General features: G+C 49.1%; 1 protein-coding gene across 1 annotated transcript in view; it reads right to left on the bottom strand.

Annotated features, from left to right (window-relative positions):
* The window catches only part of NT5DC4 (5'-nucleotidase domain containing 4), a 42,638-nt gene extending 25,355 nt beyond the window's left edge, over nt 1–17,283 (bottom strand). Inside the window, exons 1-4 of the mRNA XM_079987517.1 lie at nt 17,090–17,283; nt 6,892–6,965; nt 4,945–5,062; nt 4,763–4,858 (exon numbers count right to left, since the gene is read on the bottom strand). Coding sequence (XP_079843643.1) covers nt 4,763–4,858; nt 4,945–5,062; nt 6,892–6,965; nt 17,090–17,196 — 395 coding nt within the window. The 5' untranslated portion in view covers nt 17,197–17,283. The remainder of the gene's footprint in view (nt 1–4,762; nt 4,859–4,944; nt 5,063–6,891; nt 6,966–17,089) is intronic.
* Nucleotides 17,284–17,644: the final 361 nt, after the last annotated feature.

Genomic DNA, 17,644 nt, shown 5'->3' with positions numbered 1-17,644 from the left:
AGCTGCGAGTGCGAGCGCCCCCCCCCCAATGTTGTGCCCGGTGCGGCTGGCCCCCCCTGCACCCCCACGCTACGCCACTGCCCACGGAAACCCTGTTCTGCTCTTAGAAGAGAAAGGGGGGGAGTCTTCCCGGCCACTCTGTCCATACCATGGGTGGCGGGGGGGGGTGGGGAGCAGAAAGTCCTCTGCTTTGGCTGCCATCGCCTTTTTAAGTTTATTTATTTATTTCCATCCCACCTTTTCCCCTGTAGCACCAAGGGGCAGGGACTGACCCCCAAGATCACACCCAGCGAGCTTCGTGACTCAGTGGGGAACTGAACCCTGGTCCCCCAGGTCACAATCCGACACTTTAACCACTGCACCACGCTGCCTCTTCCTGTTTCCCAGTGATCAGCTGGGCCTCCTTGCAGCCCAGCTTTCCCCAACTGATGGAGGCTCTGCCTGCATTCGGACCAGCATCTAATTTGGGGCCTCCCCATTTCTCTGCCAATTCCTTGCACCCCCAGCTGCCCAACCCTGTCCTAGTTTAAGGCAAGAGGGATCTGTGCCCCGTGGCATCAGGAGGGACGCCAGAGCTGGTGCGATCCGGGGACAATAAGCCTGGCACTTAGGGAAGCAGAAGTATCCGCGCTATAGGAAAGGGAAAGTCATCTGGGCAGGATTTAGCATCATGACAGCAGCTGGGAACTATCCCCCCCCCCCAACTGCAGCCTCCCCCTCCTGGAGGCTGGACCGCCTGCAAAAGCTATTCTCAGCCTGTTCCAGGGACAAAAACAGAGGGGGGGGCATCTCTGTGGGGAAAAGGAGAGCAGGGACATCTTGCTGGCAGGGAGGGCAAAGAGGGTGCTGGTTCTGCTCTCAGAATGGCAGAGACATTGAAATTGGCAGGGAAGGGGCAAACTCAAAGGCAAAGCAACACCAATTATCTGAACTGGCCGACCCTAGCAGAGGGGAGATATGGGGCCCAATCCTGCCTCCTGGATTGGGCAAATTCATGGTAGAGAGGGCTACTGGCGGCCACCAGAGCTGTGTTCTGCCTCCCCCCTGAATACCAGCAACACAGGAGAAGGGAGAGTTGCTCTTGCGTTCGAATCCTGCTTGCAGAATTCCGGCTCCCTGGCTGGCCACTGTGAGAGCATGGTCCCTTTGGAAACACCTCGAAGGGTTCTTGGTTCACAGCAAGCAAATGCCCGGCTGGTGATTTGGATGCCCAGAGCTTGGGAAGCCCTGGGGAGACAGGGGGGGCAAGGAGTGACCTTGCCGTGGGTCCCTTCTCCTTCCCACCTGGCCCTGTGTGCACTAGAGGGCAAAGAACCATCCCATATATCAGAACAATGCAAGGCAGGAATGTGCTGGGGGGGGAGAGAGGGGGGGAGGTGAAACAGCTTTCCAAGGAGCAGGATGAAGCCACCACCAAGGTCAGACCAGCTGCTCCCACCTGAGAAGGTGACTGCCAGCTCTGGCCCTGTAGGATAGGGTTACCAGACGTCCCCGTTTCCCGGGGACAGTCCCCGGATTTGTGAATAAGTCCCCGGACAAATTCCGTCCCCGGATTTCATCTAATGTCCCCGGGAAACGCAGCAGCGGCAGTCTCAGCAGCCCAGAGCAGTTGGCTCTGGCTGGCTTCAGGAGCTTCTCGGAAGTCCCCACATGAGGGTGGTACAGGGGCTCGAAGATGCAGCTTCTGGGCTGCCTCCACCTTCCCTGACCCCAGCAAGTAAACTGTGAAGGGAGGCTTCATGCTGCCTATCGGAGCAGCCTCCCAACTCCTACTTGCGTACAAGCAGGAGGGGGCAGGGATCTCTCAGTTAGGCAACGGGAAGCCTCCCTTCCCAGCTGAGGGATCCCTGCCCCCTCCTACTTGCACGCAAGTAAGAATGGGATTGGGGCTGCTCCGATGGGAGGGGAGGCATTGCGCTGCTTGAGCAATCCCTGCCCCCTCCTGCTTGCACGCAAGTAGGAGTTGGGATGGGGCTGCTCCGAAAGGCAGTGTGAAGCCTCCCTTCCCAGCTGAGGGATCCCTGCCCCTTCTGCTTGCACACAAGTAGGAATGGGATTGGGGCTGCTCCGATGGGAAGGGAGGCATCGCGCTGCCTGAGCCCAGACTGCCCCACTGCGTACCACTTCACCACCACCGAAGAACCAACAACTCAAAAGAAGGTGGCCCCTCTGCCACCGCCATCGCTGCAGCATCACCGTCCTGAATGTGTAGTAATTAATTCATTAATTAAAGTGTCCCAGGATTCATTGGAAAAAATCTGGTGACCTTACTGTAGGAAAACCCACAGAGGGAAGGCGAAAGACCCATCCATGTACAATCTGCTCTTGGAGTGGGATACCAAAGAGGAACAGGTCAAATGCGTCACGATAAAATGGGCGAAAGACGTGGGACATAACATATCAATGACGGGTTGGGAAAGGCTTTGGAAGACAGATATGAAATTCTCTATTGAAAGAGAATTATATGAACTCAATGGTATCTAGCCCCGGTTAAATTAACAAAAATGTATAGAACAAGACCTAATCAGGGTTGGAAATGGAAAGAAACAGAGGGTACCGTTTTATCAGATGTGGTGGGAATGTAGGAAGGTTAAAAAAAGGGGGGGAGAACGATTTATAACGAAATGAAAAAATGTTTAGAGTAACCTTTGTTAAAAGAAAACCAGAAGCCTTTTTATTAGGTATTGTAGGAGCAGAGATTCTAAAAGACCAGGAAAAAAATTTGTTTATGTATGCTATGATGGCTGCCCGGATATTGTTAGCGCAAAGATGGAAAGAGGATGCAGTCCCGACTAAAGAAGATTGGGAAACCAAGTACTGTAAATGGAACTGTGCTGAAATGGCGAAGCCAACTGGATAGCTCAGAAATCAAGATGACAAGAAATTTGAAACAGAATGGGAAATGTTTATTATGCATTTGCAAAAGTATTGTAAACAGGTTAATACACTGGCAGGATTTTAAAAACACTTGTAATTTTAGAAATAGTACTGGAAATCTGAGGTAAAAATAATAATAATTTGGAATAGAAATGATAAGCAGCTGAAAATAAAATTTAAGGAACAGGGGGGGGGGGCGGGCAGAGGGAAGTCACGGGATTCAGAGAATTCCATTTTATGGATTCGATATTGTCGAGGTATATGGCCTCGGCCCAGTATAACTGAGATGGAAAGAAGGAGCAGTACCGACCAGAGAAGAATGACAAACCAAACTGATGGAATATGCAGAAATGGCAAGACTGACATGAAAGATCAGAAACCAAGAAGACCAAGTATTTCTTAAAAGACTGGAAGAAATTTGTAATATACTTAAAAGATCACTGTAAACAGTTGACACCTGTAAATTGAAATGAACTTTGGTTAATATGATTATATAACAGATTGATAAGAATCATTAATTTAGATATTCCCACCTTCCTACCCACAATTTTATTGGTTCTTATTAGTCTGAGAAGCACCGAGTTAAAAACAAAAGAGGAATGTCAATGGGTAAAATTGATGGTAACTGCAGCCAGACAGGTTATAGTGAGTAATTGGAAAAATGCAGAAGTTAGGGGTGAACCAATGGAGGAAAAAACTGAATAATATTATAATTTTAGAATATCTAACTGTGAAGATACACAGAATGAAAGGGTTTCAGGTCAGTGAGAAAGAGGAGGATTGGTTTGAGAAGATATTGAATTATTTGGGTAGGTTTGAACAATTTCGGGCAATTAAAATGTTAAAAGTTAAATAAACCTTGTGGATGGAGGAGTGTTAACGTATATAAAATTGTACATATGGTTGATTTGAGTATGTTATTATTGATTATGTATACCCAATGGATCAGCCGCCTGGGGGGGTTCACTGTTTGTGGTTTGGTTGTTGGTAAAAAATTAAAAAAAAATTCAACATTAACATTATATATAATAGATTGGTAACGCTAAAAGATGCAGGAAAAAAGTTTACATTTTTGGAAATGGAACCCATGGAGGGAGAGAAGGAGGTCCGAAGGTTCGTAAGGACCTTCTTTGTTTTTATGTTTTGGAATCACAGAATCAGAAGGGACCCACAAAGGTCATCCAGTCCAACCCCTGCAATGCAGCAACCACAGCTAAAGACTCCCTGCAGATGGTCTTCTTAAAAACCTCCGAAGAAGGAAAGTCTATCTGTCCGTGTGTTTTTCCCCCCCTCCCATCCCAAGAGACATAAGAGGACCTTCTCCTTGTGGCTTCCCAGGGCTGCTTTTCTTGGGGGAGCAGCAGAAGCCCACAGCTGGTGGGGACTGGAGAGTAAATATAATAATAATAATAATAATTTATTATTTATACCCCGCCCATCTGGCTGAGTTTCCCCAGCCACTCTGGGCGGCTCCCAATCAAGTCTTAGAAAAAACAATACAGCATTAAATATTAAAAACCTCCCTAAACAGGGCTGCCTTCAGATGTCTTTTAAAGATAAGATAGCTGCTTATTTCCTTCACATCTGAAGGGAGGGTGTTCCACACGGCGGGGGCCACTACCAAGAAGGCCCTCTGTCTGGTTCCCTGTAACCTCACTTCTCGCAGCGAGGGAACCGCCAGAAGGCCCTCAGAGCTGGACCTCCGTGTCCGGGCTGAACGATGGGGGTGGAGATGCTCCTTCAGGTATTCAGGACCGAGGCTGTTTAGGGCTTTAAAGGTCAGCACCAACACTTTGAATTGTGCTTGGAAACGTACTGGGAGCCAATGCAGATCTCTCAGGCCCAGTGTTATGTGGTCCTGCTTGTGTTGGAGGAAGTCACCTACCCTTTGAGGAAGCGGAAGCCGTGGGCACAGACCAGCAGGTTCCCGTGGGAATCCACCTTCAGCAAATTCCCATACATGGCGTCAAATACGAGGCCCCTGAGGAAGAGGAGAGGGCGGGTGAGGAGGGTGGGTCCTTTCCCCCTGGCCACCTCTGGGCTGCCAAGGCATCGCTGCTCCCTTACCTGGTGGGGAAGGTGGGGTCGTATCTATACTCCAGGATCTCGTGGGGGTAGCCAATGGACACCAAGCGCTCCAGCAGCAGCTCAAAAGCCAGTTCCTCGTAGTCTGGAGATTTGTACACTGCAGAGGCAAAAGGCAGTTTGGGGAGCAGCGCAGGATTTACAGATAAGCTAAACAAACTATAGCTTAGGGTCCCAAGCTCTTGGGACCCCCCAAAAAAAATTAAAGGGAAAACAACCCTGGATGTACATTTCCAAAATATAAGATAAAAAACAAATAAAATAAAACCTACATACAGCAACAGTGTGTATTTCACTATTAATATACCTCTTCTTGATTGTATTTCAGTTCAACAATTACCTTGATAAAATACATATTTTGTTATGTCCAAATGGCTTTAGATACCTATTAGGTCCATAAATTACCATATAGCATATATATTCAACACAAAAAACAGCGACAATTTGTTGTTGACAAAGGACTGGTGGACATATAAATGGCCCCATTACCTTCAGTAGCTGAGGGCCTCATCAAACCTAAACCCGGCCCTTTGGAGGAGGCATTTCCTGGGCTTATCTTTGCAAGCTGGTCTGACTGTCCCCCCCCCCGCCCCCCCCCCCAAAAAAGTTGCAAAGCAAACTCAGGAAATATTGGGCCCCATCTATCAAATACAGCCCGGTGGTCTTTTTCCCCCTTTGCAATGATTACTCCAATGACTCTAGAATATCCAAAGCCCCCAAACAAACAAAACACACACAAAACACTGCACTAAGAAAATTAACAATAATTGAAGACATTAAGTTAAAATAGTGATAGACTCAAAAATAATAATTGTTTAGGCTTGTTCATAATTCCACGACACAGAATAAAAGTAGAATCCAGTTGCTACTCCAATGACTCTAGAATATCCAAAGCAAGATGCTGAAAAAGAATTTGAGGATATTGACAAATACAGAAGTGCAAATGGAAGTTTGCTTTATTTAGCAAACATATCCAGGCCAGACATATCAAATGCAACTAATGTACTTAGCAGGAAAATGTCCACGCCAATACAACAAGATTGGAATGCAATGAAACGTGTTTTAGGATACTTTAAAGGAACCATTCGTTATAAGCTTGGACCTTTTTCTGCTAAGTATGTAAGTTGCATTTGTTATGTCTGGCCTGGATATGTTTGCTAAATAAAGCAAACTTCCATTTGCACTTCTGTATTTGTCAATATCCTCAAATTCTTTTTCAGCATCTTGCTTTGGATATTCTAGAGTCATTGGAGTAGCAACTGGATTCTACTTTTATTCTGTGTCGTGGAATTATGAACAAGCCTAAACAATTATTATTTTTGAGTCTATCACTATTTTAACTTAATGTCTTCAATTATTGTTAATTTTCTTAGTGTTGTGTTTTGTGTGTGTTTTGTCTGTTTGGGGGCTTCTTTGGAAACTGCTTCGATGTTTTCTACAGTCAAGCGGTGCAAAATTTTTATGAAATAATAAATAAACAAACAAGCAAATTTTAGAAAGCAATCAAAATGAAGTATTTATGCAATGTGGACAAGAACTGTAGCCAGGTGTCCTTGGAAGAACCCAAGCCGGGCTAACTTTCCCCTGTTGCTTGTATACTCAGAGGCAAACTGCCCCTGAACAGGGAGGAACCATTTAGTATTAGTATTTGCTATAAGAAAAAAAAAATGGGGGGTTGGCTTTGACAACCCAACTCCCCCAAGGACTCGGTATATCCCCTTTATTAGTTGCTTTTTCACAAAAATAGCTCAAGGTGATTCAGAAAGGAAAAGTTAAAATAAAGTATACAAACAAGAGTTTTGGGCCATCTTGGGGCACAACTTTTATCTCCTGGTTCCCTAGCTTAAAATGCACAGGGGTCTGTTCCCCGTCTCCTTTGTGTCACATGGAAGATGGAGCAAGCTTGTTTTCTGGCGGCCTCTTACTTACTTGCGAGCGTGTAGTCCATGTCAAAGCCGAAACATTTGATCTTTTCCAGCGCCAGACTCCGGTTCACAAAGATCCTGAAAAGGAGAGGCTGTGTCATGAGGTTCCCAAGAGCCACAATGTGCCCCCTGACTTGCCGGCAATTTGGGTGTCCCATCTAATCGGCTGTGCTTTGTCTGGAAACCCTCAAACCCTCTTTCGAAAGGTACACACACTCCACTCTCTGCCTTTACTGGTGCAGAGTCCTTTTGAAATTGAGAAACCCCAACCATCTTCCTGTTACTCCAAGTCACACTTGGTCATTTGGCTACGGACAGCCCTGAGTTCTGAGTGCGAATCGTAGATCAGGGGGTAGGACTAGATGGCCCAATCTTCCTGGAAGACCCCCGTGCATCCCATTTCTTAAGGTTTCCATTTTTTCCACTGCACCTGTTGCACACCCAGGGTTAAACCACAGAGCCTCGGACTTGCCGATCAGAAGGTCAGTGGTTCGAATCCCGGCGACAGGGTGAGCTGTCATTGCTCAGTCCCTGCTCCTGCCAACCTAGCAGTTCGAAAGCACCTCAAAGTGCAAGTAGATAAATAGGTACTGCTCCAGCGGGAAGGTAAACGGCGTTTCCGTGCGCTTCTCTGGTTTGCCAGAAGCGGCTTAGTCATGCTGGCCACATGACCCGGAAGCTGTATGCCAGCTCCCTTGGCCAGTAAAGCGAGATGAGCGCCGCAACCCCAGAGTCGGTCACGACTGGACCTATTGGTCAGGGGTCCCTTTACCTTATTGCACACCCAGGCCTGACTCGTGGCTGCTGGTCCTGGGTGGCTCTGTGTGATGAGCCTCACAGCATCGCTGATGCACAGAGAGGGAGGGAGCTGGCCTGGAGGGCACTAAGCGTAGCTGTGTAACATTAGCAGGGCTCCTGGGCAGGCTGTGTCAACAGGTTTCCCATTACAGGGATTTATGAGCTATGAAACTCAGCCTTCCCTGTTTAACGCACACACACCCCACGTGAACCTAACATTCATCGAAAGATTCCTCAATGCAAGATCTCGATACCCAGACCAGCTCGCAAAGGAGGTTTTAATCCATCCGCCAGCCCTTATACACGCACAGCCTTCCAGAAAAGGCGGGCTTCTCTTTCCCACCCACATTCCCTGACACTGAGCGAGGATTCTGCCACAGGCATCCCAGGCATTTTCTAATTATGTTTTATGATACTGAGGATCATTACTGGGGCTCTGCAATTGCCCAACTGTTGCTTCCAAAGGCACCTAGGCAAAACGCTACTCTTCTGTTTTCTCCCCCGGGGGTCTCCCCACTGCGCGGAAGGCATAGCTGTCAACTTACAGATTTGAAAATAAGGGACCAGCAACCTTGGAAATAAGGGATCAGCAGCCAAAATAAGGGATTTTCCTAGCACAGGTATGTTCAACTTCTGAGCCCCTCCGAGCCAAAGGCAGAAAGCCCAGCCAGCAGCCAAACGAAGCCTCAAGCGGTGGTTCCCACAGCGCAGAAACCCGGCAAAGGGGATGCAGCAAGGAAAACCACCGTCACCTCTCCGCTGGGAAGCGCTGAGCAAAGGCGAGTCCCCAGGCAATGCGGCCGATTTGATCAGCACAATGCATGCAAGCTCCACCCCCCCCCCCAGTCGTTCTTAGACTCCTTATTGGGTGAGCAACGCAGCCAAGCAACACAGTTGGAGCCTCCCTCCTCCCTGGCCAGCAGGGAGGGAGGGAGGGAGAGGAGCTGCTTCCTTTGAAACCCGGGAAATTTAAGGGACATCATCAATAAGGGACAGCAGCAGGACACGGTGTTGGGATAAGGGACTTTCCCGCCAAAGAAGGGACGGTTGACAGCTATGGCGGAAGGAGTAGACAACATACATCAGAGGCTCTAGAGTTCAGGAAGAGGCCCACAGGGATGGGTGAAGCAGCAGTTATCTTTTCACTCTGCCAGGTGAATCTCCAGGACCACCAGCGCAGAGTTCCACACCCTGCACAGACTGGCCAGGAAGAGCCACAAACTTGCCCAGCGCTTGCAATCCAAGTGGCAAACTCCCTCTTGGAGTTGGCAAGTTAGAGTACCAAGAGCAGAAGACGGGCCTCTGTTGGATCAGGTTTGTGAGTTTCCCACAATGGGCAACTGGCTGGCCACCATGAGAGCAGGATGCTGGCCTGATCCAGCGTATGCTATTATTATTATTATTATTATTATTATTATTATTATTATTATTATTTCGCTCAGTGATTCAGCTCAGTGATTCAGCTCAGCTCAGAGGGTGGCCGCATCTGGCTGTGCTCTGATGTCCATCGATCCCACCTTCGTCGCCAGTGTTAAGTTGTGGGTGAACATATCAGACGACACAGCGATTCTTCAAACAGCTCTTGTTTATTCACAGGCCAGAACAGAACTGAACTGAAGGGTTCAGCCAGCCTGCTTATATAGAGCTCCAGTACAACGCAACTGTAACCATTTCCTGTAACTATCCAATCACTGAACATCACTTTCAATCCCTTATTTGCATATGTGGACCTGAATGAAAACTATCTACAGTATCCCCCTGCTGGCCCAGGGTGAGAACTTCAGTACATAACAATTATTATTATTATTATTAATTGAATTTATATGCTGCCCTATACCTGGGGGTCTCAGGGCGGTTCACAGAGCAAAATCAAAATATAAAACCACAAAATGCATAATTGAAATAAAAACAGCAACCCAATAACACCCCCCCAAAAAAAAACATTTTAAAAGGGCATAGGATGTCAATCAAATCAACCTAGTTAAAAAGGAATGTTTTTGCCTGGTACCTAAAGGTGTATCATGAAGGTGCCAGGCGAACTTCCCAGGGGAGATCATTCCACAGACGGGGAGCCACTGCAGAGAAGGCCCCGTTCTCGTGTTGCCACCCTCCGGACCTCTTGAGGAGGAGGCACACAAAGGAGGGTTTCAGAAGATGATCTCAGGGGGACCGGGTAGGTTCATATGGGAAGAGGTGGCCTTAATCAGGATGAGTGCCCAATAATCACTGCATCTGGAAGTGCCTGTGGCTTGTTTGGAGGCCAGGTTGCTGCAGCTGGCTGGGTCAATATTCCGGGGTGGCAAAGGTCATTTTCTTGAAAGGGAAAAGGCCATCCACTCATCAGCATCCATCTTGGTGAGATCACCCCTTCCCACACCACCCTGATGTGGGCTTCCGGTCCTGACAACTACCTCCTGGGTTCTTTGGAGAGAGGAACAGCCTGCTGGATCAAGCCAAGGACCCAACTATTCCAGCATCCTGTTCTCACAGTGGCCAACCTGTGGGAAACCAGCTTGCAGGATTCAAGCACAAGAAGACTCAATGACTACTAGGCCTAGAACTTGACCTCTCCTCACTACTATCTGTCTTTCCAGGACTCACCTTCTGCAAAAGTTAGTTCAGGCCCTGGGATATGTCCAACATCTTACATTATGAAGACTGATGCAAGTAGCTCATTCAGCGTCTCTGCAATTTCCTTATCCTCCTTTGACTCCCTTGTCATCCAACTGCCTCCCTAGATGGTTTCCTGCTGCTAATATATTTAAAGAGCTTCTTAATGTTTTCAGCAATGTGTTCCCTGAAGCCTTTTTTGAGCATCCCTAATTGCTGTGGGACGCAGGTGGTGCTGTGGTCTAAACCACAGAGCCTAGGACTTTTCGATCAGAAGGTCGGTGGTTCGAATCCCCGCGACGGGGTGAGCTCCTGTTGCTCGGTCCCTGCTCCTGCCAACCTAGCAGTTCAAAAGCACATCAAAGTGCAAGCAGATAAATAGGTACCACTCCAGCGGGAAGATAAACGGCGTTTCCATGCGCTGCTCTGGTTCGCCAGAAGCGGCTTAGTCATGCTGGCCACATGACCTGGAAGCTGTACGCCGGCTCCCTCGGCCAATAAAGCGAGATGAGCGCCGCAACCCCAGAGTCGGTCATGACTGGACCTAACGGTCAGGGGTCCTTTTACCTAACTGCTTAAATTCCCACCCCACCCCTTCACAAGCTGAAACCAACCTTGCCTTTGGTGGAGGGCTTCCCACTCTCACCATGAGGTCTAGAAACTAATCTTCCTTGCTAACAAAACGCCAAAGCAGATCTCACACTCAGCGGCGTAGCGTGGGTTGTCAGCACCCGGGGCAAGGCAAGTAATTTGCGCCCCTAACCTGCCGCCGCTGCCAGCTTCTTCTTGCTGCTGCCTGGGCTGGTCGGGTGTGGTTCTCTCCCGCGCTCAGCGCTGCGCTGGGCGGCCGCTGCACTGTCCCTCCCCCAGATAGTCCCTCCCTCGCTCTCTCTCCGCTCCGCACCGCAACGCACGCCTGGCACCCTCCCCCTCCACAGTGGGCGGCGACCCGGCAGCTCGGATCGGATTCGCACAGCCAGCACTGCAGTGAGAGAGAGTGAGTGAGCCAGGTAGGGGCAGAGAGCTGCGAGTGCAAGCGCGCCCCCCAAAAATGTTGCACCCGGTGCGGCTGGCCCCCCCTGCACCCCCCACGCTACGCCACTGTTCACACTCACATTCTTCCAAAGGAGCTTCCAAGTTCTACATTAAATGCAATGTGGCCTAGTTGGGAGACTTCAAGTAGATTCCTTGAATGAGCAAGGGAAGGAGGGAGGGAGCTGACCGCTTTGTGGGGAAGGAGTCAGTGCCTGCCAGAGGCTGCTTGCCAGCTCCTTAACTGGGGAGACGCAGCCACGTCCAAGCACAAAGCCTGCCATTAAGGCCCTGTGGCCAGACACAAAATGCTAGTAGTGAAGAATCGTAGAATCGTAGCATTGGAAAGAAGTGCAACAAAAAAAAATTAGGTCTTATATATATAATGGGACGCAGGTGGCGCTGTGGGTTAAAGCCTCAGCGCCTAGGACTTGCCGATCGAAAGGTCGGCGGTTCGAATCCCTGCGGCGGGGTGAGCTCCCGCTGCTCGGTCCCAGCGCCTGCCAACCTAGCAGTTCGAAAGCACCTCCGGGTGCAAGTAGATAAATAGGGACCGCTTACCAGCGGGAAGGTAAACGGCGTTTCCGTGTGCGGCTCTGGCTCGCCAGAGCAGCGATGTCACGCTGGCCACGTGACCCGGAAGTGTCTCCGGACAGCGCTGGCCCCTGGCCTCTTAAGTGAGATGGGCGCACAACCCCAGAGTCTGTCAAGACTGGCCCGTACGGGCAGGGGTACCTTTACCTTTACCTTTATATATAATAAATGTTCATAAATGTACCAACCAAGCACGTACATAGATATCATAGCTGTCAACTTTTCCCTTTTCTTGCAAGGAATCCTATTCGGAATAAGGGAATTTCCCTTAAAAATAGGGAAACGTTGACAGCTATGATAGCTATGTGGACCACATGTTTGGAGCAGCACAGGAAGACCGCCCTGAAAGCATTTTGACTCCCAAACTGACCAAATGTTTTCTCTGCAAGGAGGGAGGGGGTGAGCAAACCTTCCTATTGTCTCAGGAATTGGGTAAGCACGATCTCAAATGAATGGCCAGACTACCAGGAAAGGCAGTCAGATAAAGCATTATCAGATAACCTGGCAGACAGGAAAAACAACAACATTCAAATTTCTGTTGTAGACCGCCTTTTCTGTGATGTAGGGATGATGTTTGTGGGGGGTGGTCTTGGGTTACACCCCTTCTGTGATGTATGTATGATGTATGGAGGGGTGGTCTTGAGCTCCAGGGCAGGGAATTTAAAATGTCTATATAAGGGCGGACAAACCTTTGGTTCTGGGTTCCTCCTCCTTTCCTGTGTGTGAGGGGAGCACCCTGTTGCAACAGATCAATAAAGATCAGGCTTACTAGCTGCTTTGCTTCTGAATAGTCTCTGGTTGGCCTCTGTTATTTTCTCCTACCGATAGGGAACCCACTTAAGGACTCTATATGGGCTCTTGGATACCCCATAAGGGAAGAAGGGCAGGTATTGTTTACAACAAGAAGTCATCTGGTCCAACCCCTGGGAATGCAGCAATTCGTCCTGTCCACCCTGTCCCAAGGAGGTGTTAGCTGCTTACTCTGGAGAAGCCCAGCAGGACCCTGTAGAAAGGCCTTGAGCAGCCAAGGGAGGGCCCTGACCTCAGCGCGTGTGTCAGAGCCTTGCATCATAAGTGGTGACTTTAGCTTCCCTATCAGAGTTTGGAAAGGGTCCCCTGGCCGCTGCCCCCAGTGCCGGCTGATGTAATGGCCTCAGGCAGTGCCCACACAGGAGGGCGACCTTTCCTCCCTTGGGGACGGATCCCTCTCTTGCCAAAGCAAGGTCCGCCAGGAAAGGCCAGGAAGGAGGTGTGTAGCCAGAACCCGTCCTGGTAGGATGAGTGGAGGCCCCGGCCAAAGGTGAGAGACCCTCCTGTTTGCTTTGAGCCAGTGCAAATAGTCCTGACTCCGGCATGAAACCAGTTTACCTACAGCTCCCAGAGCTGACCTTGCAATTTCCATGGCTCACGCTTACCGTACATAACATCATCAGAAGATACTGATAGTGGGATTCTGGGAAAATATCTATAACGAACTGAGAAAGATGCTTAGATTTTCATTTGGGGGAAAAAAACCCAGAATCCTTTCTCCTAGGTATCATGTCAGAGGAAATAAAAAGAATGGTCAGACCAACATTTACCGTATTTTTTTGCTCTATAAGACTCACTTTTTCCCTCCTAAAAAGTAAGGGGAAATGTGTGTGTGTCTTATGGAGCAAATGCAGGCTGCGCAGCTATCCCAGAAGCCAGAACAGCAAGAGGGATCGCTGCTTTCACTGCGCAGCGATCCTGCTTGCTGTTCTGGCTTCTGAGATTCAGAATTTTTTTTTCTTGTTTTCCTCCTCCAAAAACTAGGTGCGTCTTATGGTCTGGTGCGTCTTATAGAGCAAAAAATACGGTATGTATGCAACTACGCTGGCAAGGTTATTGACTGCCAAAAATTGGAAAAGCAGCAGCATCCCAACGAAAACAGACTGGTTATCTAAAATGATAACCCTCAGCCAATAAAGTGAGATGAGCGCCGCAACCCCAGAGTTGGCCATGACTGGACCTAATGGTCAGGGGTCCCTTTACCTTTACCTAGAGTTGAAAGGGACCCCCAGGGTCACCTGGGCGAAGGAAGCTGGCAGTGCCCCATTTTGCCCTGACGGAGCAGGCCCCCCGCAGGCAGCCACTGGTGCAACAGGGAAGCAGGAAAAGCCATGAGGGCAGGGTCTCGCCCACCCTCCACGCCAACAGAAGGTGAGCGGAATCTGAAGGAAGCGAGGAAAGTGCAGTCAAGTACCCAAGCTTCCCTGACCCAGATCTGAACCAAACCCCTCTTGGAATGCAGATGAGGCTGATTGGGGTTCCTTACTGGCGGTTGAAAGGAGATGTCACCTGGCAGATAAAGATGATGGATTTTTCGGAGCTGGCCGACCTGACTGGAAGAGTCCGCGACCAGAAGGAGGAGGAGTAACAGGAAGAATGGAAGAAATTTAAAGACTATTTAGCTAAATATGTCAAGATAACTTAATCGGAAAAGCTTGCAAATATTAGATAGGCTTAGGATTGAAATATTTAAGGATAAGATTTAAGATGTTTAAAGCTAAATTAGAAAGAATGAAAGATGTTAAGTGATCAAGTGAATTTTTTGAGAAAATTGATTTTGGAAAACTGTTAAAATGATATACAGTGGTACCTCGGGTTAAGTACTTAATTCGTTCTGGAGGTCCGTACTTAACCTGAAACTGTTCTTAACCTGAAGCACCACTTTAGCTAATGGGGACTCCCACTGCTGCCACGCCACTGGAGCACGATTTCTGTTCTCATCCTGAAGCAAAGTTCTTAACCTGAAGCACTATTTCTGGGTTAGCAGAGTCTGTAACCTGAAGCGTATGTAACCTGAGGTACCACTGTATAATGAAATTCAATCAAGGGGATTTGAGGAAGTCACTTAATAATGTTACCAAGATTGAAACAGGATGTCTGTATGTTTGTATGTCTGTTTGTTTTTGAATTTTTGGAAAATTAATTTAATTTTTTTTAAAAAAAAAAAGGATAAAGAAAGGAGATGTCACAAGGGCCCAGTAATAGCTTTGCCACAGAAGGTCTTCAGGAGGGATCTTTTGACACCCCCAGCTAGGCTGCATATTCAGCTGCCAGTGCCGGGAGGAGGCACCATTGTTGCTGAGGGACAGCGTGGCATAGTGGTTAGAGTGTTGGACTAGGACCCAGGGGACCAGCATGCAACTCCCACTCAGCCACAGAGCCCACTGGATGTGACCTGGGGCCAGTCCCTTACTGCCTCTCAGCCTATCCTACCTCACAGGGTTGTTGTGGAGGATTAAATGCCCCCTTGAGGAAACAAGAAGAAATTCCGACGAAAGAAGAATGGCAGACGAAATTAATGGACTATGCAGAATTGGACAAAATGACAGGAAGGATTCGAAACCTGCGGGACCAGAGATTTACAGAAGATTGGAAGAAGTATATGAGCGATTTGAAAAGCAATTGTAACCAACAAATTACGCTAGTAGGACTACAAGAAGTTTTGGAAGGAGGAATATATGAAGCTCTACAAAGTAGAGAAAGAACAGAGATATTGGTTAGGAGTTTTAAATGTAACAGGGAAAATAAGAAATGTAAGAGATTAGACGGGAAAATTTTCAGACAGGACTGATGGAAGTCAAAAAAACCTGAATAAGATGTAAAAATATGTTTAATTACTGTTGAAAATGGTATGTTAAATAGAAACTAATAAAAAAAATTATATTAAAGAATAAATAAATGCCCCTTGAGCTCTGTGGAGAAAAAGATGGGATATAAATAAAATAACAGAAATTAAAATAAACAACAACAACAACAACAATAATACAGGAGCACCCCAAAGGAAAAGTCATTCCCCTCCTATCTCCCCCACTTTGAGATTCTGGGCCTGCAATGCTGTTTCGCAGTTCAGGGCTGTCTGCCCCCCCAGGGGTACCCCATTCCCCCCCAGCCTTCCTGGCCTTTGGGTCCTCTGCCTTTAGGGCAGCGTCCCTGCTGACATTGTCCTGGGGGGGGGGAGCGGGTAGTCCTGGCCCCAAAGAGCCAGCAGGAGGGGAAAGCAAGGGAAAGCCTTGCCAGAAGAGGAGGAGGAGGACTGTGGGGGGAGACAATACAAGTTATTAGAGCAGAAAGCGCTTTTGAGATGGAAATGAACCCTGAAGTGGAAGAGAGGCCAATTTGGATGCAGCAAAGCTTCTTTCTCTGAACAGGAAGGGCCTTGCTCCTCACCCGTCCCCAGAAACACTCATTTATTTCATTTTTACCCTACTTGATTGTAAAGGAGAAACCTCCAAGCGGTTCACAAAAGAGATAAAGTAATAAAATTATCGCCAAGAAAAATTAGCAATAATAATTTAAGGCATCCGTAACATTAAAATGGCAATGGACTAAAAACCGATTAAGACTAGCATCAGCTTTCCGAACACCTGGGTAGGCTTGTCCTAAGGAAAATGATTTTAGCAGGCAACCGAAAGAGCGCAGTCAAGAGGCAGGGAGTTCCAAAGTGAGTGTGCTGTCACCCTAAAATCTAGAGTATTTAGGTCTTATGTGGCAGAGTCAGTTCCGCTGATGGAAGCAGACAAATTAGGTGTTTATGGGGTGAGGTGATCTTGCAGGTAAACTGGTTAAGTAACAGGTAAAAAGGCTGTTAAGTAACACCTTGAGCTTTGCCAGGGATTATATCAGCAACCATTGTATATCTCCGACTGCAGGTGGAGGAGGCAGGAGCGGAGCTGCTCCCCTCAATAATCCACTTTCTTCATTGCCCCCCCCCACGCACCATGTTCAGCTGAAGAGAGACATATTCCCCCACCCCTGCCCAACAAGCCCCCACATCCTCAAAGGGGACCAGAGGAACTCCCTGCCACTGGATAAACAAACATCACAGCCGCTGCCAAGAGATCTCGCTCACAAACACTCCCTTGCCCCACGCGCTCAGAGGGGGAGCCCGCAGCCTCCTTTTCCAGCCCCCCCAACTCTGCAGAGCAGCTTGCAGCAGCCTCTCGGCCCTGGGCTCCCTAAGATGGTAGCGGACTCTCCTTCCTTGGCTGGAGTCTTGAGCTGCGATCGCTGCCTTGCAAGGGGGTTGGACTGGATGACCTTTGGGGTCCCCCTTCCAGCTCTCCGGTTCGACGGATGCCGCCCAGCATGCTCTCCCTAGGTCTGGAGGTAGCAGCGCCTCCCCACGCCTGCCCCCTTACCGGTGATGGTAGTCCCGCTTGACGGGGGCGCGCGTCTCGGGGGCGCTCAGCTCGGCGCGGGGCTCCATGGCTCCGTCGGCGGGCTCCCTGGCGATGCTGCCCATCATCTGACAGCGGCTGGCGCGGAGGAGGAGGAGGAGGCGAGGAGGCGGCCTGCTCCCTTTTACCCGGGAGATAGGCTATCAGCCCGGCCCAGCTGATGGCCCTCCTCCTCCCGCCCCCCGCCAGCCCATAGCCTCCCGGCCCCCCTTGCTGTGCCGGGCTTGGAGGGCTGCCCCGCTCGCTCAGGCTGGCCAGCGCCCCCGCCTCCCCGCCACGACTGCGCTCCCCTGCCGGGGACTTTGCTCCTCCTGCCGGTGCGTATTTTTAGCCTCTCCCTCCACCAAACAAAAACACCACCTCCCCGTCCTCTTCTTGCTCCCAGGCAGCCATCCCAGCTGCAGGCGGACCCCTCCCGGTCCTGACTGGGGTGGGGAGAGAAGGGGTGGGATCCTGCAAAGGGCTCTCTGCAAGATGCGCGCATTTGCAGCTCGCAGGAGCCGCGCTTTCCAGAAG

Source organism: Podarcis cretensis (genome assembly GCF_951804945.1).
Source record: "Podarcis cretensis genome assembly, chromosome: 8".
Taxonomy (NCBI): domain Eukaryota; kingdom Metazoa; phylum Chordata; class Lepidosauria; order Squamata; family Lacertidae; genus Podarcis; species Podarcis cretensis.
This window is presented reverse-complemented; position numbering and strand designations above follow the sequence as displayed.